Source organism: Oryzias latipes, chromosome 16 (assembly GCF_053564925.1).
Source record: "Oryzias latipes strain Hd-rR chromosome 16, Olatipes_Hd-rR_3.1".
NCBI classification, from domain to species: domain Eukaryota; kingdom Metazoa; phylum Chordata; class Actinopteri; order Beloniformes; family Adrianichthyidae; genus Oryzias; species Oryzias latipes.
Window position 1 is genome coordinate 33,232,326 of NC_136252.1, and position 25,286 is coordinate 33,257,611.

General features: G+C 40.2%; 1 protein-coding gene and 1 long non-coding RNA gene across 2 annotated transcripts; one reads left to right on the forward strand and one right to left on the reverse strand.

Moving 5' to 3' along the window:
• Positions 1 to 9,785: 9,785 nt before the first annotated feature.
• LOC105356048 (secretory phospholipase A2 receptor-like) lies at positions 9,786 to 24,208 on the reverse strand. The gene is made up of 13 exons (XM_011485827.4): positions 24,085 to 24,208; positions 22,286 to 22,355; positions 21,809 to 21,860; positions 20,302 to 20,700; positions 18,934 to 19,275; positions 18,765 to 18,853; positions 18,618 to 18,694; positions 16,808 to 16,889; positions 14,556 to 14,607; positions 12,476 to 12,874; positions 11,290 to 11,631; positions 11,121 to 11,209; positions 9,786 to 11,050 (listed from the first exon to the last, which is right to left on the reverse strand). Exons 3-13 carry the CDS (start codon positions 21,846 to 21,848, stop codon positions 10,964 to 10,966), a joined length of 1,998 nt encoding a protein of 665 aa, XP_011484129.4. The 5' UTR covers positions 21,849 to 21,860; positions 22,286 to 22,355; positions 24,085 to 24,208; the 3' UTR covers positions 9,786 to 10,963.
• On the forward strand, positions 16,136 to 16,939 carry LOC110016777 (uncharacterized). Its single transcript, XR_002292124.3, has 2 exons — positions 16,136 to 16,705; positions 16,785 to 16,939. It is a non-coding gene; the product is annotated as an uncharacterized LOC110016777 (long non-coding RNA).
• Positions 24,209 to 25,286: the final 1,078 nt, after the last annotated feature.

Sequence of the window (25,286 nt, forward strand, 5' to 3'; positions counted from 1 at the left end):
AAAATCATTACCCTTATGTGATTGAATCTTCATTCTCTGACAAATGTTTGCGGTTGGTTTAAACGTAGGTTGTCTGAATTCCTTCCCTATAGTGCGTTTGCCTTTTTGTAGAGCTGTCCAAATCTACAATTCCAAAATCGAGTGTCCTATAAGTCTGTGCAAAAGACCAGTGTGCAGTGATGCTCACCTTGTTGGCAAATATAGATCACAATGCACTCAGTATGAACAATTTTTGCAAGTATTGCAAACATTCCTAATGTGTTCAATTGTTTGGTTTTTACTAGCTTTTACGCTTTGGGCCGCTAAACTTGGCGTTCCGAGCAGCTGCTTGAAATCACATGATGGTCTATTTTAGAAGACAAACTACTATTTAGACGCTTATTTCAACAAAACAAAGGAATAGAATTTCCTATTCTGTAAAAGACTTTTGTAGATCAACATTTCATTGGAAAAAAATTTGCAAGTTATAAAGAACTCGCAAAGAATTATGAATAAGTTAAAGTTTGCATATGGAAATAGTTTCAATCAGACATAAAAGTCCCTTTAACAGGTTGAGGTGTCAGAACTCATCCTCAGAACTGCTGCTGCTTCCAGAACTGTAAGTATGATTATATTTAATAAAGATTTTTAGCTTTCATTACAAGAATTAACAGGAGAGGAAAATGACGGAATGAGTAAACTGATGTGCTGTTTACAGAAATCATCTTCCTTAGTTTTAGGGGGGAAAATTGTCATTGTTTTTTTAATTTTTTTCCACATTTTCAGAAACATTCATGCAGGACTGATGCAAGGTTTTTCCTTTTCTTTCTTTTTCTTTAAACGTTTATCCTTATTGTAGCACTAGGACACATTAAAACACATTTTTGGACTGCAGTGAGTTTCTTCTTCCTCTACTTATAGTGTCAGACTAACAGAACATCCATGCCTTTTTAATTATCTGCAGTGAAATCTGGAAAATGCATCGGTACACGACGCTGATGACTCTCCTCTCATTTGGTAAGTTATTTAGAAAAGCTCAGTTTTTCTGAGCGATACATTTGCTTAAAGTTTGTATGTGAATGTCAAATCTCACCGAATTATAAGAAAATGTCATGAAGCGTCTTCTTGATTGTAAGACACTAATAATTATTTTAACATCATTGTTGGTATTGATTTACAAAAAATCTGTTTCTTACTATAGAATAGTCAGAAAACGATAAAATAGGGAAAACAACCAAAATAACATGTTGTTTTAATGTTTTATTTTATCAATAACTTCGTCTCCATCCAGGCTGCATCTCTGGCTCACAGTTCCCCCTGCGTCAGTACCACTATGTTAACATATCTCTGAACTGGAGAGATGCCCAACTGTACTGCAGGGAGAATTATACCGACCTGGCTACATTTGACAGCCTGGATGACTTGAACAGACTGAAAGCCGACTTTTCCTACTCCTGGGCGTGGATTGGTCTACATGATGATCCAGCAGCTTGGAAAACATCGATGGGAAATAAGAGCAACTCCTGGAGATGGTCAGCAACAGGACAAACCAGCACAACTGGATACCAGTCGTGGAGCAGTATCAGTCCAGATTACTATCAGGCAAAGGAAACGTGTGTAGCAGTAGGTGGAGGGGGACTGTGGGCTGACATTGACTGTAACAGCCTCCAACGTTTTCTTTGCTTTAGTGGTAAGAACAACTTTTATTTTGTGGATATTTCAGACATTGCTTTTAGTTAATATCAAACTTCCCAAATTACTGAATAAACGAATTTGAGCTTAAACAAAATCAAAGAGGGAAGAATTAATAGTTGAAGAGAAAAAAAAAACTTCCTCCCTCCAGCTCTCTTCAATAGAGAATAAGACACTAAATATAAGTACCAGCCTGTAAAGACTTCATTTTAGGTTAAAATTTTAATTTGGAATTCAATGGAATATTTGTATCTGGTGACTAGAATGCAGTGGTGGGCCGTGCATTACACACCTGGACCTTCAGTAGTCCTACGTCTGAATCACTTAACCCTGAATTATCCATTGGATGACGAAGAAGCGAGCTTTGCATTGCAATCTGAAAATGCGTCTGTCTGGAAGCAGCATAACCATCATAAACACAATAAAAGGGAATAGACAGACCATTTGGAATGATGTAATGAGAATGTACGGAAAGCTATAATTAACACATGATTCCGATATTTTAGGACTACAGAAAAGCCTTGAAGGCCCTGATGGTCCACCACTGCTAGAATGAGTCCAATTTCCAACAGTCAACTCTGTATGCCTTGTGTCCGGTCTGTCTGGGCCTTAAAAACACTTAAACTCAGTTTCAGTTACAGATCAAAACAAGAAAAACTACGTTTTCATCAATCAGACGATGTCGTGGAGTTCTGCTCAGCAGTACTGCAGAGAAAACTACAAGGACTTGGCGATGGTTGAGAACCAGGAAGAAAACACGGAGGCCAAGAACGCTAAACCATCCAGTGATTTAGTCTGGATTGGTCTGTATCGAGAGCCCTGGACCTGGTCTGATGGAAGCAAGAGCTCCTTCAGAAACTGGTTACCAAACACTGGCTTAAACAACATCGATAAAAACCAACACTGTATTACTGAGAATCCCCAGCATCAATGGGCTGATGAGTTCTGTAACATCCCATGGGTCTTTGTCTGCCATCAAGGTGAGCATCTAAAGAAATACTGACATGTTTTACAAGCAAAGTGTTGGACTTGTGTGACGGTTTTTCACTGTTCTGTTCAGATTCAAAGAAGAAGACCACTTTGAGGATGAAATTCAGCTCTGATGCTGACCTGACAGACCCAAAAGTCAACGCCCAGATCCTGCAGCAGGTAGATTTCTGAGACTCTTTTAACCATTTCTTCATCGTGTATTTTGGTGTCATGTTTATACCTGTTTTGTTGTTTAAATTCTCTTCAAGCTTCAAATGATGACGAGCAGTGGTGGAATGACAGACGTCAAACTGAAGTGGACGATTCAACCCAGTAATAAAACGTTGGTCTGATTCACCCATTTAATCATTTGTATCATTTTCATGAAAAATCTCATTTATGAATCAACGCTATAATAATTTCCTTTGCTTGATTTGGGCTACACTTGCGACCAAATATTTGGGGGCTCCTCCGGGAAAGGTTTCTTTTTTTAAATGACCCAGATTTTGCTGAATTGAATAAAGTGTCTTATCTGAAGAGTTGCGCTTGTGCTTTTGTTTCTGGGTTCTCCGAGAACCCCCATAAACCTTCACAACATTAAATCTCTGAGTTTAACTCCCTAGTTGAACTCAGAGATTTAATGTTGTGAATTTAATGTAATGTTGTGACTGGACGGACTCTCCAGCAGGAGGCCCCTCCCTCTGGGTGTTGCTACAATTAACATCTACTGAGACTTATAAAGGAATTTTAACCAAAAAAACTTTGTTTTTTTTCAGTACATACATTAAAACAAAACAAACCGTTTGTCCCATTTGGTCTTTAAAGTTCACTAAAGACACACTAAAACTGTGAGAAAAAGAATTTAAAAAAATAATCAGCAAATGTCTGGGTTTTAGAGAATTTATTTGTGCAATGATGCAAAAAAAGTCTTTAGCTACGATCAAAAAAGTACTAATTTTGTCGATGGTGCACTTGGTACATCCCTTTTAAGAAGCTCTGTAGCATAACGAGTTTTCATCCACCGTTGAGTTAGCATCTGCTCGCTTTTGTTCTTCTGCTGTCATGTTTTGCTGGCTGGCTGCTAACGGAAAGAGAACACAGTACACTTAATACCGGAAGAGATGCAAAAAGCTTACCATGCTAAACATTGTTGCGATTTTGATTGTAGTGATACAATTAAAAAAAAAATGCTTTTGAACTGTTTCAAGTATTTATAATGTCTACATAAAGAAAACTGTGTCTCCACTTTTGTTGTCGTGTTCCTCGATTTGGTCATTTGTAGCTGGATTTGCTGTTGTCTTTCAGTATTAGTTCATTTGTACTGGGATTTGTTGTTGTTGTATTTAAATGTAAATGTGTCTTGCACCTCTCGGCCAACGTACTTGTGGCTCGCCCAGCATGTTTTCTCAAATAATCACAAATAAACTCTTTTTCAATCTGCATTTCTTTGTCTGCTCCTGACTCACAATAATTTGAATCTTAAAAAACTAAATTTTAAAACTTAATTTCTTTTACACATGTCTTGCATCATCAGAAAAATGTCACAAGAACACGTTAAAATACGGTGGCCCAGAAGGGTCACAACACAACACATTAACTTTATACACAACACACTAACTTTACACACAACACATTAACTTTACACACAACACACTAACTTTACACACAACACACTAACTTTACACACAACACACTAACTTTACACACAACAGATTAACTTTACACACAACACATTAACTTTACACACAACACATTAACTTAACACACAACACATTAACTCACAACACAATAACTCACAACACAACACAATAACTCACAACACAACACATTAACTCACAACACAATAACTCACAACACAACACATTAACTCACAACACAACACATTAACTCATGGCCCAGAAGGGTCACAACACAACACATTAACTTACCTCACAACACATTAACTCACAACGGAAGTAAAGCAGCAATTGAAGTGCTTTTATTCTGAAATTTCTACTGGGCTGAGCAGCTAACTACCTAACAGAAAGTAATGTCACAGTGAGCTGTGGAGGGAGCATGTTATTGCTACAAGAGAAGCTAGCAGTGTGTTGTGTATAAAGTTAATGTGTTGTGTATAAAGTTAATGTGTTGTGTGTAAAGTTAGTGTGTTGTGTATAAAGTTAATGTGTTGTGTTGTGACCCTTCTGGGCCACCGTATTAAAAGCACCACTTTGGGTCTTTGAGATGAATGACTGCAGTCAGAGTCTCTGTCTATTGTTTTGCGCGTTGTTTCTGGTTTTGTATTTTTAAAGATTCTTTTTTTTTTTTTTTTTTTTTTTTTTTTTTTTTTTTTACTTGTCCTGTCCAACAGCTAGGCAAACAGATGAGAGCTGAGGGCCTCTTGTGTTGGACATATTTTATTCTAACAAGAGGGGTTATTCATCTTCAGACAAACCAAAGGTATGTCTGAATAAACCCCTTTTGTAATTGAGGCCAAACTTTATTAATTTCAATCATGTTTGAAAATCTTTGGTGTTGGACCGGACGGAAAAGGAAAGAGGGGAACAAGAGAGAGGGACGTTAGAGAGAGGGGGGGGTAGGAGGGTGATAATAGGAGGGGAAGGGGGGTAAGACCATGAAGCAGCATAGAGCAGACAGGTTTACTGGTTGTTTATCGTTACGGTACGGTTCAAATGTAGTACAAAAAGGGCGGGGCCTGTTCACACACACTCAAATATTATCAACACACCTGCTAGCCGCAGAAATGTCCACATGTCAGCATGCACACAAAACAGATAGTGTTCACGAACGCATACCTATGCCTTTAAACCAACTAGTGTGAAATCTTTCATTCATTCAATCATGCAAACTATTAGTGCAAAGGTGAGCTAACACCTGTGCTCAGGTGAGTGTTTATGTTCTTCTAAAATGGATGGTGGAATGTGAAAAGAAGGAGGAGGAGCGCCCAGCCACCCCCACACCCATACCCCCGCCGCAGCAGCAGCGGCAGCCGGAATTCCCCCAGCGCCACACGGGAACAGGCAGGGAACAACCGCCCCCCGGGCGACCAAGACCGCCACCCAGGCCAGGGCCAGCAGGACCGCCGCGAGGCCCCCAGAGCCAGAGAGCAGGGAGGCGCAGAGGGAAAGAGAGCGCCGCCCCAGCCCAGCCAGGAAAGCAGCCCCCCGCCGCGCCGGAAGAGCCCAACGCAGGGCCCCACCGGAGAAGGACGCCCACAGCCCCAGACGAGCACCCCACCACCACCCAGGAGTTCCGGGCATCCCCCCGCCCCGACCCCAGGTACGAGCCAGGACCCCCCAAGGGAGACCCGCTCCGCACTCCAGGCAGCCACCCACCCGGCCCACGGTTGGTCCAGGTAGGAGCAAGGCAGGGGCCCGCCGCCCCCGCCCAGGAGGGGGGAACCCCGGGGAAAAAAGGGCGGCCCATAAGGGATGTTATAAATATGGCCCGACCAGGCTCGGCCATGTTGGAAGTTTGGCGGGGCCCAGCGCCCAGGGGCAAGGACCAGGACCCACCCCCCAGGGACACGAACACCCCCGGCTCAGGTGTAATATGAACCCCCCCACCGCGCGGAGAGAGCACCGCCGGGCCCAGGGAGCCGGCACCCAAGGGACACGGCCGCCATCGCCAAGAGGCCCGCACCCCCCACCAGGGACGGGGTAGGGGACAGATGGACCCAGGTCCCACCTTCCTTGTAAAATGTGTGTGCGTGTATGGGTGTTTGAGAGGGTGTTTGTGTGCATGTGTGTGTGTTTATGTTTGAATGTATATATTGAAGGGGGAGGGGTGTGTGTACTAAGGGGGGTGCAGTTAAAATTGGCGAGTAGGGCACTAAGGGGACATCTCCTGATTACTCACAGTGATGTCCCCTCACCCTCCACACCAAGGGGCCCTAAATGTCTAAGGTGCGGTTAAAATTGGCGGGTAGGGTGCCAGGAGGACATCTGCTGCTTGCTTGCAGTGATGTCCAAGCACCCCCCCTACCAAGGACCCTACGTGTCTAAGGTGCAAATAATCTTCTGGTTTTGTATTTTTAAAGATTCTTTAAAGATTTATTAGAATTCCTTTAAACTTTAAACATTTAACTTTTAAGTCCCAAACCCAACTGCCTTTGCAGGTGGATATGGGCTGACTGCAGGGGAACAATATAAAACCCTTATGGATCATGAATGTTACCTGCAGGAAATATATGGGTCGTAGATCGCTCATAGAGGTAAAACGTTCATGCACATTTTGCTACGGTCATGCTGCGAGTGACAGGTCGTAATGAACACCTATACAAAACGTAAGGGTAAGGATGTGAGATTCAGGCGTGTTGGACGGAATCTTTTAATTTTTCCATTTGTTAAAATTCCCTTAAATGTCTCAGGTGATGTCAGTTGCATAAAGGTAGGGGCTTAATACTGGAGAGGTGGTCCAGAGAAAGAGCTGATCAGCCATGGACCGGGACCCAGAGGTTCTGTGTTGTAAAAGTTATTAACACTTATTGACGATTTTTACATGGGAGAACAGAAACTACATCGCTTAACACAAGTCTTCAGATAAGAAACTTTATTCAGTTCAGAAAATTGTTTTGGTGTCATTTGAAAACCCATTTCCCCGAAGGAGCCCCCAAATATGGTTTTAGGTGCAGCTCAAATCAAGCAAAGAAAATATTGTAAAGTTGATTTATAAATGAGATGCTTCATGTCTTCATGGTGATAGATAGAATGGTTAAATGGGTGAATCAGACCAACGTTTTTTTATTACTGGGTTGAATCGTCCACTTCAGTTTGACGTCTGTCATTCCACCACTGCACAGCATCATATGAAGCTTAAAGAGAATTTAAACAACGAAGCAGGAAAGTGACACCAAAATCCTCGATGAAGAAATGGTTGGAAGAGTCACAGAAATCTACCTGCTGCAGGATCTGGGCGTTGACTTTTGGGTCTGTCAGGTCAGCATCAACTCGTCAATATTTATCTGCTCAGGTTTGCTGTCTTCAATCCTTTGATTGGCACATTTTTAGTTATGACCTGTTAAATTATGTTTTGTCACCATAGAGTTGTAGTGAATGGTAAATATTAATCCTTAAAACTACCAACAGATTTATAAAAATTCTATTGACTAATAATATAACCCAACATTTGTAAATAAATAAAAAATAAATATTTTTTGGGCATTTCACACAAAAATAACCCCAAAAAGCATGATACCAGGGGCGCCAATTCACTACATGGCGGCGCTGTCGCAGTTTTTATTTTTATTTTTTCATCAAGCACTGAGCCGCGGCCCACGACCGTCGCCCCCCCTTGAAGATGATCCGGCCAGGTTTTGCGCATGCGCAAACACGGCGGCGCTCCGTGCTCACCTCTCAGCCTGCACCCTTCACCTCGCCCGCGCCCCCTCCCTTCTTCTTCTTCACGCACATTTGCGTCTACTTCTCAAAGACAGGAGAGAGAGCGCAGCTGCGGGGCGAGGGCAACACCAGGTTTCAGACTGTTATGTCTGTGACATAAGTAAACCAATGGTGGTGCATAAATTATTTTACAAGGGCTGAGCTGCCGGCGCCACCCCCCTTCATTTTTGCGCCCCGGGCCATCGCCCGTGTAGCCCGTGCCTATAACCGCTACTGATTTAAACAAGTGTAAAGGGGGAAAAAAGCCTGCAATCAATCATGAATGATCCAGAAAGTGCAGGAAAATGCTTTAAAAAACACAATTAAAGAAAGCTGAGGGCGGGATTCATTTATAAAGCAGGTCAATTTGCACATTAGATTATTCTCTATTATGCTATTTATTGTTTACTTTGTTCCTGCAAAAAAATCTTTAAAAATGCAGTAATAATCATACTCACAGTCCTGAAAGCAGCAGCAGTTCTGAGGATGAGATCTGAAGTTTTAACCTGGTAAAGCGACGTTTGTGTCTGGTTAAAACTAATCATATGCAAACTTTCTCTGATAAACAATGCTTTGTAAATCATTAACTACTTGCAAATTCTTTTCCACTGAAATGTTGATCTAGAAAGTTTATAGCTTTGCTGAAAAATACTTGTATAAATGTTGCTATCTTCTAAAATTGTCCGTCGTTTGACCCCTTAAAGCTACCTTCACACCACCCTCGCCAAAGCATGTTTTAGTGACTGCTTCCAAGGAAAAGTCTGGGTAACCGCGCAGAAGTGCAGGTTTTTGGGCGTCCACATAGCAGCACAATTTCTACGACCGTTTAAGCACTAAAGCCTCGGCCATTGAAAGCGCGTTGAAAGATAAACAAGGTCGATCTTTGACTAATAAGGGACTCGGATTTGGTAGTGACACATAAATGGCATCCCTTTTAATACATAAAAATTAACCATGAAGGAGAAATTAATAATTGTAAAATGCTCTGACTTCAAGTCTTTCATAAATCAGAATAGAGGTGTGAAGGAAAAATCCTGGAGCAAGATTTTGTGACATTTGCACCTCTTCCACAATCTGCACCATTGTTGTGTGTGTGGTAAGTGTATTGGGGGGTCTTTGTAAGGTACTCAAGTTGGTTACACTTTTGATGTACAGGTGATGCTGTCATAAGGCATAAGGCAATATGGGCAAAATGCATGTGGTGGCCTAGACACGGCCTTCCCAAAGGAATGATTGGTCAGTATCTTTAACCAAATGAACAGCATGTTTCCACAACCGTCTGTCTGTTTGCTGCTGCTGTTGTTTCCTCTAAACCAGGGGTCGGCAACCCATGGCTCCGGAGCCACATGTGGCTCTTTCATCCATCTGTTGTGGCTCCCTGTGACTTTGGAAAATAATGAGTATTTTATAATAATTAAATTTTATTTTAGTTTGTTCATTTTTCATGGCATTTCAAAGGCGCTGCTGGCTCCGCACGAAGCGAGTGCCACGTAAAAAACAGCTTCGTAATGAGCTTGTATTCTGTCGGGAACTTGACGTACCGCGGGGCAGAGACCAACTCGCTGATGACAGACTGAGAATTCGCGCCAGCGTTGCCAGATAGAGTCACAGTTTTCCAGCCCAAAAGTCATCTGAAAACCGCCAGACCCAGCCAAAAACCACCCAACACAGCTTTTGTTGATGTTTTTTTTCCGTACTGGACTAATAAAATAAAAGATTTTTCTAAATAAAAGAAAGTTCAGACTAATAATAAAATGTGTACAATATTGAATATTTCTTCAGCGGAGCGCCTTCTTCCATTCATTTGCTTAACCCGCTCTATCCCCGCTATAACCTGCGTCCGGCTCTTTCATCCTTGTGCGGCACTGGAGCGCCCTGACTACCGTATTTTGCGCTCTCTGTGTAGGACACACCGGGAGCGCAGGGGAAACCAACTCTAGGCTGCAGAGGATGTGAACAGGTGAACAGGTAGAGAGGAAAAGCAGGTAGAGAGGCGGAGGAGGGGCTTTGGCTTCAAACTCTGTCAGAGAGATGCAAACACGGGCGTCAGATTGAGACGCAGCTTTCCCTGCAGGAGTTGAAGCAGAGACTTTCTCTGGGATGATTTTATGAACTCAAACATGGAAACATGATTACCAAGTAGAACTCTTCAAAACAATAAACCTGATCTCTCCACATTCTCAGTGTCTACCATGCATTGATAAACACATCGCTCCATGCAGCGATCAGACCAGAACCAGTAGCTCCTCCCACACGCGGCCGCAATATCATCCTTTAAAGAACATAATGTGCATTTGCAGCGACGTATGCTTCAGACGATGTCCGATTGGCCAATCTACATGTCAAGTCCCTTACTTCTCACTGAGGATTTTGATTGGCTGGTGGATTTTAAAGAAGTACTTTTTTTTTTTTTTATCTTTTCTGGCCCGCGATCTACACTCATGTCATTGAAGGTCGATCGCGATCGACGTAATGAGCACCTTTGAATAATATACACATGCATAATATATATAATGATGTCAAAACGAGTTGTGGCTCCGAGTGCTTTCTTTTTTATTAGGGGCGGTTGCCGACCCCTGCTCTAAACCATGTGACCACAGTCTGTGTTTGACATTTTGAGTGTTTGGGTTGGTGTGTTCCTTTGTAAGTCTGGATGGATATTTATGTGAATTCTATGTAATCTGGTTTAACACAAGAATTCACACTTTTATTTTGGTCAAAGTCAAATTAAAACATTCCAGTTTTTCAGACAATTCCATTAGTCAAAGTAAAGATATAAAAAAAATACACTAGAGCAAAAACAGAAACAAAAATAAAAAACAAAAACTACTTTGACAATATACACAATATTACCGATTCTATTGTCATTCTAAACTAATATAACGTGTTTCTAACAGGAAATAGTCTTGAAACCCATGAAGACGTTGAGGGTAGATGGAGGACCATCACTGTGACCCTGGAGTTTTTTGGGGTTGAATCTTCCACTGCAGGTTGAAGTTTGTCCATCCATCTTTTGAGAGCAAAGCAGGGAGCTAAAAGAGAAGAAAAACATTCAGAAAGGTGGATCCTTCCTGACAAAAGAAAAGAGTCTCAGAAATCTACCTGCTGCAGGATCTGGGCGTTGACTTTTGGGTCGGTCAGGTCAGCATCAGAGCTGAATTTCATCATCAAAGTGGTCTTCCTCTTTGAAACTGAACAGAACAGTGAAAAACCGTCACACAAGTCCAACATTTTACATGTAAAACATGACAGTATTTCTTTAGATGCTCACCTTGATGGCAGACGAAAACTCTTTTTACTCTACAGTCCTCATCGCCCCAAACGTGCTCAGAATTCTCTGTCCCACAGTGTTGGTTTCCTCCATAGTTGTTTAAACCAGAGGGGTACCAGTTTCTGAAGGAGCTCTTGCTTCCATCAGACCAGGTCCAGGGCTCTTGATACAGACCAATCCAGACCTTATAATTGGATGGTTTAGTGTTCTGAGCCTCCGTGTTTTCTTCCTGGTTCTCAATCATCGCCAAGTCCTTGTAGTTTTCTCTGCAGTACTGCTGAGCAGAACTCCACGACATCGTCTGATTGATGAAAACGTAGTTTTTCTTATTTTGATCTGTAACTGAAACAGAACATTTTTAGTCAAGATGTAAAAACCTAATGTTAAAAAGCAAAAGTACAGTTAAAGTAGGTACACCCTAGGTTCAATGACTTTGGTTTGATTTCTTGTGTTGATGGATGGTGTTTTGGCCCCAGGCCTTCTGTGTGTGTGTGGGGGGGGGGGGGGGGGGTATGTGTGTCTGTCCTTTAACTCCACCACACCGTCTGACTTCACCTCCTGCAGGAGATGATTGCAGCCTCCTTCCCTCCTCCAATCACCAGGCTGGGTGGGAAACATAAAAGCCTCAGCAGCTGAATTCCTGACAGGAATGCGTTTGTCAGCTGGCCCCTGCTTTTGGACTTGGCATTAGAAGCCTGTGAAAATGGCCAACGTTTTTCCTCTTGCGTGTGGACTTTGTAACCTAGTAATGTCCCTCTGGTTTTAGTCCCGCTTTAGGTTTTGTTATTTATTGCTACAGTGCCTGAGAATTCAAGCTGTTACTGTCCAGCTAATAAACAGCTGCCCTGGCAGTTTAAATCCTTAAACTAAATATATTTCTTTTTATGTTACCTATTTTCTCCCTCCCTTGGGGTGGGATATAACAGATGGAATTTCTAGTTTTTCTGATTAAAATTTAGGTTAAATTATACATTTACAAGTCTTTAAAGGCTGGACTCATATTTAGTGTCTTGTTCTCTATTGAAGAGAGCTGGAGGGAGGAAGTATTTGTTTTTTTCTCCTCAACTTTTTATTTTTCCCTCTTTGATTTTGTTTCAGCTCAAATCAGTTTATTCAGTAATTTGGAAAGTATGATATTCACTGAAAGCGATGTGTGAAATATCCATGAAATAAAACTTGTTCTTACCAATAAAGCAAAGAAAGCTGTAGGAGGAGTAACAGTCAACGTCAGTCCACAGTCCTCCTCCACCTACTGCTGCACAAGTCTCTTTTCCCTGATAGTAATCTGGACCACGACTGCTCCACGACTGGTATCCAGTTGTGCTGGTTTGTCCTGTTGCTGACCATCTCCAGGAGTTGCTCTTATTTCCCATCGATGTTTTCCAAGCTGCTGGATCATCATGAAGACCAAACCACCCCCAGGTGTAGGAAAAGTTGGCTTTCAGTCTGTTCAAGTCATCCAGACTGTCAAATGTAGCCAGGTCGGTGTATTTCTCCCGGCAGTACAGTTGGGCATCTCTCCAGCTCAGAGCCATGTTAACATAGTGGTACTGACGCAGGGGGATCTGTGAGCCGGAGATGCAGCCTGGATGGAGACGTAGACTAAAAGTTTTAGATGAAGACTAAAAATGGGACCTGATGCGTCCCTGCTTGACACTCAGCATTAACCTCTGAAGACCTGGTGTCCTCATTTTTGGTTGTATTTCCACAGTACAGTGATCCCTTGCTATAACGCGGTTCACTTTTCACGGTTTCGCTACTTCACGGATTTGCATCGTGCATTGTGTTCTGCATTCTGATTGACCAAAATGTCATTCCGCTTCTTCTTCTTCTTCTTCTTTCATATTCATTTTAAATTTTCTCCCATTTAATCCAATTACTTGGGTCGCGGTGGGCGGGGCTAATCTCCGCAATTTGAAGCCTTTTGTTCACATCGATGATTAAAATTATTATTTGACAGTACAGTACAGAAGTTATTTGTTGAAAAAACTTTTGTAAAGTACTTTTATTTGTTAAACAAATGCTTGACCTGGTAAAATGGTCTGTTCTTTCTTTTCAATGTATAATAGAGTATTTAATTGTATATTAATTGTAAGAAAAAAATAGAAGTTTCTAGTTCACGGATTTTGCCTATCACGGGTTCTTTTTGGAACGTAACCCCCGCGAAAAACAAGGGTTTACTGTAATGCATTTTCCTGAACTGGGGCGCTGTGACTGTGTGTGGAGACGGTTAGCCCAAATATATTAGCTCAAGTCTCAAGAGGTCAACAGGTTGGATTGATGGTTTAAACCCACCAAATGGTTTCAGAGCGCGGCTGTGTCTGCAGCTCGCCGCTCCCCCAGGGGAGGGGTCAAACAAATGTAAACACACACCTAGTTAGGTGACAAATAATGTGACTTTAATGTAACTTCCTGAAGCCAAAATGAACAGTTAGAAACATTACAGTGTCTGAGGGTGTACTGAAAACATACACTTTATTATATTTACTATACTATATAAAAAGGAAATAAAATGATTCAGTCTCTTTACAAGTAAATATTCACCTCATTGAAATTATAAAACAGTTTTACCACATTTAGAGATTTCTATCCATAAATGCTGCAATTGTGTCACATTGTCAGTATTTATCACAAATGTAAGTTATGGTATGTACTTTTAGATATAAATTTAATTATTGACATTTCATTTTAAATAAAAATCTAAAGTCCAAGTGTGAAACGTAAAGTTACATGTACAAAATAAAAAAAGTTTAAACACAAATCTAAATATGAACGTTCAATCTAAATCTATAATAGAATAAAAGTTGAACCTTTTTAATACTTTATTGATCTTAATGTAAACATCATAAATACATGTTTGTCCCAGTTTAAAAGTAAATGTTAAATCTAAATGTTCAGTTTAAATCTTAAAAATAAATGTTTGGGAAATATGCAAATGTGACCGCGCCTTTAACGCGCCGTTAAAGTTTAGTCTCAGAAAATAGACTTTAACAGCTGAAAAAAAAAGAGTTAACATGTAATACTCTGAGCAAAATCTACAAAAATAAACTTTTTTCTGGCTAAAATGAGCACCGAGTGCTTTCAGAGGCGTGGCCTTCTTTGATAAATGGATATATAAAGACTCAGAAGGTTGAAAGTCTGAGGTTTTTGTCACAATATCTGATGTGAACAGATTCTATGCTACTGAATGTTTATCTGCAAACTTATTGAAATGAATTTGAATCTCTCAAAGAACATTTACAGCTTTAAACGACAGTAAAACTTACCCAAAAGGAACAGAGTCATCAGCGGTGCGTATTTATCCATCCTCCGATTTCCCTAAACAGAATAAAACATGGAGATCAAACTCTAAATGTCTGAGATCTTTGCAGACGTTCACTGCTGTCCAAACACGTCTGGTCCTTGAAAAAGTATATATATATATATATTTTAAAGTAACTAAAACATTGTAATCACATGAAAAGTAAATCTTTTCTTGTCCTGTTTACTTCTGTAACAGAAGCTGAAATGTTCAGTAAATATAATCACACTCACCGTTCTGAAAGCTCTGAGGATGAGATGTGACACTTGAACCTGTTTAAGTATCAGGAAACATTTCCATAACATGCAAATCTGCTTTGTCTTTGTGTCAAGGTTGTTGTTCACTTTTACTTTTTTTCTCCTGTAATTTGGTTTATTAAACTCAAGAAAGACAAAGTTTTTTATTTACCATCATTTTGATTAAATAAACTTGACATAATGAGGCTGTTTCGTATAAGGCCGTATGTAAAATGGACTGTAAATTACTCGGAAATGACATTCCACCCTGCAAACAAAGTAAAGCCGCAGTCACATGCAACCGGGTTACAGGGGTTCACCGGTACGGATTCTGCAGGTTTTAGGGTTTTCCGGGTCCGTGGAGGGTCGTAGATCAGATGTGTCATGCAGTTCCCTTGAGGCTCGTACGGCCACCTCAGGGGACGCCATGAAAATGGAACGTACCATTGTGGTGCGTGTGGCATTGTGAAGTAACCAGTTAGGTCGTTAGTTAGGTTAGTGCTGGCTTCTTACTGACGCTGCATGCACAGGGCGTGCACGTGAAACCCAAGAGCAGGTGGGTCACCCAAACAACTCTGACCATAAACTTTTCAGATGAACAGCACCAACAGGAAAAAGAGTTTTTTTTAAATGGCTCTTTTCCAAAAACACAAAATATCAAGATGTTCAATGAGATCTGGAGCTGTGTTGGATTTGCCAGTCTCAAAAACAGAGACTATAAATAAAAGATAGAAAGTGGAAAAAATGACATAACAAAACTGTAAATAAAATATAAAATTAAAAAAGGGTTTTTTTCCAACTGCAATAAACATTGTTTAGCCCTTGCGCTATCCTAGGCACTTTAACATTGGGAGTTGGGTCATCTAGACCCAACGGGACAGTGCTCTGAACCTTTTTTCTTTAATGAAGTCTGGCTGCTCCAAACTTTCCTTATCCAGATTCTGATTTTTGGCATTAAAAATGCAAATGAAGGGAGAGCACCTCAACATTTCAGTAGAAAAGAAACAAACAGGGAAACACAACTCAAATCCAGTTAAACCTCTAAACCCGGCCAGATAAAGCTACACAGCTAGCAGGCCTCAGTCCTGCCTGTGAAGCTCCATCTGCGAAACGTTTCCTTCACCTGTTGGATTTGTGACGTCACTGGAGGTCATTTCTTCTGCTTCATCCCTCCGACCTGACTCTTCTTCAAAAGGCCTCCTCTCTCTTTTTCCTCGGAAACTCTCTACAGCAGCTGCAGCCATTTTCTGATTCATTTACAAGCATTTACAACTTCCTTTCAAAATAAAGCACATTTTGTGTCAGAGAAGGTCCTACTGGTGCAGGAGATTTACAGGAATTAAAGATGCAATCAAAATAAAATTTAAAAAAAATGCGCATCCAATTATTTACTTCAAGAACTGTACCACTGAACAGTAACGAAACAAAGTTGTACAGCAGAAGATCCAAATGTGTGTTGCAGCGTTTTCTAACAATAAACCACTGACAACAGATCATTTTGATTGAATCCAAACACAAATTACCTTGGTTTAATCAAATTGTTTATATTTTTTCTTTAAAAGCAAATGAATGGAAGAAGGAGCCGCATATTGTTCCAGAGGCTCAGGTTGCAGATGTAAACCATGTGAAAACAATGCAACTGTACCTTTAGTGTTGTTTTTAGTGCTTTTGTTGACATTTTCAATGTTAATGGATGATTGTGTGATTTCTATGTAATCTGGCTTGACACAAAAACTGTCATGGTGCCTCTGTCAGCTACTCTCCCCCGCCTGCTCTGTTCTGGACGCGACCAGCTGCCTCCACTTACCTCATCTTCGCTGTTGCCTTCATAAGGAGCACCTGGATTGTCATTCGACGCCAGTTTGTTGTTCCTCCCACGGTGCATAGTCTGGCCAGCTCACGCTCCTGTTTGTTACCAAGCTTCAAGTTACTCATTGCTCTTCTCGTCTTTGTCTCAGGAAGAATCACCTTTGGCCCTCACCTGGTCGCTGTCCTCTGGTCTGTCGCTGTCTCGCCCCTGGAATCCTGCTGCCGCTCTCCTCCAGCCAGCCGCCGCGCCTCCTCTGGAAAAAGCCATTACTCACCCTCTGCTGTATTAAATCAACTAAACTTACCCCGTTGTCCGAGTCTCCTTCTGGGTTCCAGCATTTGGGTCACTCTGAACTCACGTCATATCATGACAGAAACGTTTTTAAAACCTTTTATTTGGGGATCAAACCAAAGTCTCTTATTGTTGTAAAAATACAAACTCCTCTAATTCCAGTTTCTCAAAAGAAAAGAGCAAACAAAGAGATAAGAACAAATAAATGTTGTGACATTCATTATTGCATTTAAACTAATATAAACTATGATGCATCTCTAGCATGAAATACTCTTTAAAACCATGAAGACACCGCAAAAAAACAAATATCATTAAGTATTTTAGACTGGTTTCCAGATATGAGACAAAACTACATTAACTTTCTGTAATGACTTTTTCTAAGACAATTTATCTTGAATTTCCTTTTTAAGTAATATAACTACTATAAGTTGCTTATTTTGGCTTATAATTTACATTTTATTCTGACAACTTTATTCTGAATGCTCACTTATTATAAGACGTAAATTTGTGTGTTTATAGTTAGTTTCAAGATTCAATTTGGTCTTAAAACCTTTTTTCATGAATCTTACCAAGACAAATGGTTCAGATTTTTTCAGTTGTAACTAATTAACAATGCTAAGTTAATAATCAACCACTGGTACTTGCAAATTTCTTTCCACCAAAATGTTGTTCTAGAGCTCTCTACATACAGTATGGAGTGATTTTTATGCCATTATTCTAAGGACAACTCTCACTGTTTCGACCGTAAAATAAAAATAAAAAATGGTTCACTTGGAACAGAAAAATGCATTTGAAACTCAAACAAACCTGCAAACAAAACAATTTTCACTTGAGAGAAATTCTCTCTTCTGCGCTCACAACAGAGTCAATAACAGACGTGGACACGAAGGCTGATGCTGATTGGTCAGAAATTCTTCCAAACGTGCACAAACCTGATCCATTCTACGAGCTGATTGGAAGAAGAGTGCAGAAGAGTTTCTTTGAGTTTTGATTGTACATATTTTTCAACTTCTAGAGCGTCAATTCAATTTTGAGCTGTTCAAAATTTTTGGTCGGTTGGGAAATATGTAGTTTATGCATATTTATTGTAGTTTAATGCAATTATTACGTAAATCTTACACAATTGTGCATGATTTTTGCGAGATGCATGCGCAAATATGCGGCTTTCTCCACGTACAGTGGGGCAAAAAAGTATTTTCTTAATGAGAGAGGCCTTTACACCTCAACTATAAGAGACAAAGTTTGGAAAAAACACAAAAAAATCACGTTGTTTTTTTAAGAATTTATTTGTAAATTATGGTGGAAAATCAGTATTTGGTCACCTACAAACAAACAAGTTTTGGTTGGTGTGTTCATTTTTAGTCAAAATGGATAATTATGTGAATTTATGTAATCTGGTTTAACACAAGAATGTTTTTTTAAACTTTTATTTTGGCATCAAAATCAAACCGGTCTCTTACTGTTGTAAAAATTCTAATTGTTCTGACAGTTTCTTTAGTGAAAACAATGATAAATAAAACACATTAAAGCAAAAGCAGAAACAAAAATAAAAAAGCAAAAGCTACTTTGACAATATACACAATATTACCGATTCTATTGTCATTCTAAACTAATATAACGTGTTTCTAACAGGAAATAGTCTTGAAACCCATGAAGACGTTGAGGGTAGATGGAGGACCATCACTGTGACCCTGGAGTTTTTTGGGGTTGAATCTTCCACTGCAGGTTGAAGTTTGTCCATCCATCTTTTGAGAGCAAAGCAGGGAGCTAAAAGAGAAGAAAAACATTCAGAAAGGTGGATCCTTCCTGACAAAAGAAAAGAGTCTCAGAAATCTACCTGCTGCAGGATCTGGGCGTTGACTTTTGGGTCGGTCAGGTCAGCATCAGAGCTGAATTTCATCCTCAAAGTGGTTTTCCTCTTTGAAACTGAACAGAACAGTGAAAAACCGTCACACAAGTCCAACATTTTACATGTAAAACATGACAGCATTTCTTTAGATGCTCACCTTGATGGCAGACAAAAACTCTTTTTACTCTACAGTCCTCATCGCCCCAAACGTGCTCAGAATTCTCTGTCCCACAGTGTTGGTTTCCTCCATAGTTGTTTAAACTTGAGGGGTCCCAGTTTCTGAAGGAGCTCTTGCTTCCATCAGACCAGGTCCAGGGCTCTCGATACAGACCAATCCAGACCTTATAATTGGATGGTTTAGTGTTCTGAGCCTCCGTGTTTTCTTCCTGGTTCTCAATCATCGCCAAGTCCTTGTAGTTTTCTCTGCAGTACTGCTGAGCAGAACTCCACGACATCGCCTGATTGATGAAAACGTAGTTTTTCTTGTTTTGATCTGTAACTGAAACAGAACATTTTTAGTCAAAATGTAACAAACTAATGTTAAAAAGCAAAAGTACAGTAAGGTTCGAAGACTTTGGTTTATAGTTTTGTGCTTTGATTTCTTTTGTTGATGGATAGTGTTACGGCCCCAGGCCTTCTGTGTGTATTTTTGTGTGTATGTGTGTCTATCCTTTAACAGAGGCCAACTCCACCACACCGTCTGACTTCACCACCTGCAGGAGATGATTGATAATAATTAATTAATTAATTAATAATTACTAAACAGCTGCCCTGGCAGTTTAAATCCTTAAACTAAATATATATATTTTTTATGTTACCTATTTTCTCCCGCCCTTGGGGTGGGATGTAACAGATTGAATTTCAATTTTTTTCTGACTAAAATGAAGTCTTTACAGGCTGGATATCATGGTGCCTCTGGCAGTCTCTCCCTCTCCCCCTCCCCTCTCTGCTCTGTTCTCCTGATTGGAACCAGCTGTGGACGCTCACCTCATCTTCTACCAGCTTTCTTAAGGAGATCGTGCTCCAGCATTCATCACCAGTTCGTTGCTCCTAATGGTTCATTTCCACGAGTGTTCACCTGGAACATTCCTCTCCAAGAGCAGCCTGATCCGACTCTCTCTACGCCTCAACACTTGCCACGCTTACTCCAGCCACGCCACAACTCTCGCTTCGTTCCGTGTTCCAACTATTACGAAACTCCTGCTACAGCAAGACTGCTGTCAAGACTGCTGTCATTGCTGTCCATCATTCCAGCTAGTTTCATTCTACTACATCTTGAATTTTCTTCCCGGTTCCAGCATCTAGGTCTGCTTCGTCATATATATCATGACACTAGACTCATATTTTGTGCATGGTTCTCTATTGAAAAGAGCTGGAGGGAGGGAGTGTTTGTTTTTTTCTTCTCTACTATCTATTCTTCCCTCTTTTATTATGTTAAAGCTCAAATCAGTTTATTCAGTAATTTGGGAAGTATGATATTCTCTAAAAGCAATGTCAGAAATATCCATAAAAACAAATGTCTTACCATTAAGGCACAGAAATCTGTAGGAGTTAATACAGATTGCATCGTTCCACAGTCCTCCTCCACCTAGTGCTGCACATGTTTCCTTTGCCTGATAGTAATCTGGAGAGTAACTGTCCCACGACTGGTATCCAGTTGTGCTGGTTTGTCCTGTTGCTGACCATCTCCAGGAGTTGCTCTTATTTCCCATCGATGTTTTCCAAGCTGCTGGATCATCATGAAGACCAAACCACGCCCAGGTGTAGGAAAAGTTGGCTTTCAGTCTGTTCAAGTCATCCAGACTGTCAAATGTAGCCAGGTCGGTGTATTTCTCCCTGCAGTACAGTTGGGCATCTCTCCAGCTCAGAGCCATGTTAACATAGTGGTACTGACGCAGGGGGATCTGTGAGCCGGAGATGCAGCCTGGATGGAGGCGTAGACTAAAAGTTTTAGATGAAGACTAAAAATGGGACCCAATGCATCCCTGCTTGACACTCAGCATTAAGACCTGGTGTCCTCATTTGTGGTTGTATTTCCACAGCAATGCATTTTCCTGAACTGGGGCGCTGTGACTGTGTGTGGAGACGGTTAGCCCAAATATATTAGCTCAAGTCTCAAGAGGTCAACAGGTTGGATTGATGGATTCAACCACCAAATAGTTTCAGAGCGCGGCTGTGTCTGCAGCTCGCCGCTCCCCCAGGGGAGGGGTCAATCAAATGTAAACACACACACCTAGTTACGTGACGAATAATGTGACTTTAATGTAACTTCCTGAAGCCAAACTGAACAGTTAGAAACATTACAGTGTCTGAGGGTGCAGCAGTACTTAAAACATACACTTTATTATATTTACTACAATTTAAAAAGGATGCTGGATTACTGTATAACATTTAGATATAAATCTAATTATTGAAGATTCATTTTAAATCTGAATGTAAAGTCTAAGTGTGAAATGTAAAGTTACATGTACAAAATAATAAAAGTCTAAACACACATCTAAATATGAATGTTAAATCTAAAATAGAATAAAATAAAACTTGATCCTTTATTGATCTAAATGGAAATAAAATGTCAAAAATACATGTTTATCCAAGCGCTAAAAGTAAATGCTAAATTTAAATGTTAAAGAAATGTAAATGTTGATCTAAATGTTCAGTTTAAATCTTAAAAATAAATGTTTGGGATATATGCAAATGTGACCGCGCCCCTCCTTTCAGTCCAAGCCTGAAGGAAAGTTTAGCCTCAGAGAATAAACTTAAACAGCTGAAAAGAAGAGTTTTCATGTAATATTCTGAGTAAAATCTACAAATAAACTTATTTCTGGCTAAAATGAGCACTGAGTGCTTTCAGAGGCGTGGCCTTCTTTGATAAATCAATATATAAAGACTCAGAAGGGTAAGACTCCAAAGTATTTGTCACAATATCTGATGTGAACAGATTCTATGCTACTAAATGTTTATCTGCAAACTTATTGAAATGAATTTGAATCTCTCAAAGAACATTTACAGCTTTAAACGACAGTAAAACTTACCCAAAAGGAACAGAGTCATCAGCGGTGCGTATTTATCCATCCTCCGATTTCCCTGCACAGGATAAAACATGGAGATCAAACTCTAAATGTCTGAGATCTTTGCAGACGTTCACTGCTGTCCAAACACGTCTGATCGTGGAAAAAGTGCCATCGTGCTTCGTTAAGGACGATATATGCGTTATTTCTGTAAATGTGTCTGAAAGTGTGTAGAAAAACCTGGAAAATAATGTAAAAATAGTTTTTAAAAGCTTTAATATCAGTTACTAGATGGATCCTTAATAAATATTGTTCTTATTACTTTGAGTGTTAAAATAAATTAGAAGCAAAGTACAACATGTCCCAATATATTTATTATTTTATTTATATATAGTTTGAGTTAACTAAAACATTGTAATCACATGAAAAAGTAAATCTTTTCTTGTCCTGTTTACTTCTGTAACAGAAGCTGAAATGTTCAGTAAATATAATCACACTCACCGTTCTGAAAGCTCTGAGGATGAGATGTGACACTTGAACCCGTTGAAGTGAAGAGATGTGACACTTGAACCTGTTTAAGTATCAGGAAATATTTCCATAACATGCAAAGCTGCTTTGTCTTTGTGTCAAGGTTGTTGTTCGCCCTTATTTTTTATTTTTTCCTGTACTTTGGTTCTAAATAATTTATTGATTTCAAGACAGTTTTTTATTTACCATCGTTCAGATTAAACAAACTTGACATAATGAGGCTGTTTCGTATAAGGCCGTATGTAAAATGGACTGTAAATTACTCGGAAATGACGTTCCACCCTGCAAACAAAGTAAAGCCGCAGTCGCATGCAACCGGGTTACAGGGGTTCACCGGTATGGATTCTGCAGGTTTTCGGGTTTTCCGGGTCCGTGGAGGGTCGTAGATCAGATGTGTCATGCAGTTCCCTTGAGGCTCGTACGGCCACCTCTGTCAGGTTTTGAATAAGCTGGACCCAAATGTAGACTGGAATAATAGCAGTTTATTGAAAAGAGGATGGTATCTTCAGGAGAGGCAACTGGCTGTAGATCCAGAGATCAACTTTAGATGGCGAAGAGGGGATGAATCCAGAAAAAGAAAGACGAGGCTTGACAGCTTGGCTTAAGGAGCGTGACTTGGCTTGGAAATGCCGAGTTTGGTCTTGCTTTGCTTTGCTAGGCTTGTTTTAGCTTGGATTCGCTTGGTTTGGTCTCGCTTTGTTAGGCTGGGTTTGGCGTGGCTTGGCTTGGCTTTGCTTGGCTTCAACCAGCAGGGATCAGTGGTCTGTTCCATAGGAGAAAACAGATGAACCGACAATGGCCGGAGGGAGTGAAGGACTAATAAAGGCAGACTAATTAGATGCAGAACAGGTGCAAGAACCTTAGTTAGGTGTGCGAGGGCGGACTCGACACCTGACGACTTCAGGGGACGCCATGAAAATGGAACGTACCATTGTGGTGCGTGTGGCATTGTGAAGTAACCCGTCAGGTTGTTAGTTAGGTTAGTGCTGGATTCTTTCTGACACTGCACGCACAGGGCGTGCACATGAAGCCAGTGTCGCCCAAACAACTCTGATCACAAACTTAACAAATGAACAGCACAAAAAGGAAAAAATATTGTTTTTTTTAAATCGCTCTTTTCTAAAAACACAAAATATCAAGATGTTCAATGAGATCTGGAGCTGTGTTGGATTTGCCAGTCTCAAAAACAGAAATTACAAATAAAAAAGATAGAAAGTGGAAAAAATGACATAACAAAACTGTATATAAAATGTTACATTAAAAAGGTTTCTTTTCCAACTGCAATACACATGGCTAGTAAAAACCTGAATTTGGACCTCCAGGAACTGTGCATGTTGTCATTAGATGCTTTGTTTATATTAATATTTATTTTTTATGTAATTATTATATATATATATATATATATATATATATATATATATATTCATTCAGTCTTACGTTTAATTACAGTAAATTATTGTTTTAAAGTATGAATGTTGTTCTGACTAAAGAGAACTTTTTGTACAATTACAATTAAAGTACTTTTTGTAATATGATAAAATGGGGGGAAAAACAAGTTAATGTCTGGCTGCTCCAAATTTTCCTTATCCAGATTCAGCTATTTGGCATCAAAACTGCAAATGAAGGGAGAGCACCTAGACATTTAAGTAGAAAAGCAACAAACAGGGAGACAAAACTTTTCTCCAAAACCCAGTTAAACCTTTAAACCCGCTACACAGCTAGCAGGCCTCAGTCCTGCCTGTGAAGCTCCGTCTGCTAAACGTTTCCTTCACCTGTTGGATTTGTGACGTCACTGAAGGTCATTTCTTCTGCTTCATCCCGACCGGATTCTTCTTCAAACGGCCTCCTCTCCCTGTTTTCCACAGAATTCTCTACAGCAGCTGCAGCCATTTTCTGATTCACCTGCTTTAGGCTCCTCCCCCACCTTTAACACCTCCATGCCTGAGCAGGTAAACAGCTGATGCTGCCCCATAAAGCCCCTCCAGAACCTCTGCTGGGTGGACCTCAGCTCTACTTCTGCTGCCGGCTCAGACTTTTTCCCTCTTTGGTCTCCAGATTTGATGTCTGGACTCTGGAATCACCAGCATGTTCTGCACAGAACCACTGACGCTCCAACATGTAAACATGATGAGGAGCTGGTAGCTGCTGCACAAAGGTGGATCTCAGGAACCAGTCGGATGTTCAACCAGCTGAGCAGAAGGTTTCCACTCCAGTCTATCTGCTGCTCATCTGTCCTCCTTTTTTGTTTATATTTGCACTAAACCAGAGGTCTGCGACCGTTTGCAGCGTCTCTTTATGACCAAAACCCAGCGAGAGCCGCAAAGTTCCACTTCACTGTTAAGAAAAGTACATTTCATTTATGTCTTTGTGGCCATTAAACCATTCATTTACATAACAGTGCTATTTTTTTAATATTTTATTATTTTACTTTTGACAGCAGCATTTACAAGTTCCTTTCAAAACAAAGCACATTTTGTGTCAAAGAAGGTTCTACTGGTGCAGGAGATTTACAGGAATTAAAGATGCAATCAAAATTTTAAAAAATGCGTATCCCACTATTTGCTTTAAGAACTGTACCGCTGAACAGCAACGAAACAAAGTTGTACAGCAGAAGATACAAATGTGTTAACAATAAACCACTGACAATAGATCATTTTGATTGAATCCAAACACAAATTACCTCGGTTTAATCAAATTGTTTGTGTTTTTCCTTTAAAAACAAATGAAGGGAAGAAGGAGCCGCATGTTGCTCCGGAGGCTCAGGTTGCAGATGTAAATCATGTGAAAACAATGCAACTGTACCCTTTGTGTTGTTTTTAGTGCTTTTGTTGACATTTTCTTAATAATGGATAATTGTGTGATTTCTACGTAATCTGGTTTGACACAGAAATGTTTATAAAACCTTTTATTTGGGGATCAAACCAAAGTCTCTTATTGTTGTAAAAATACAATCTCCACTAATTCCAATTTCTCT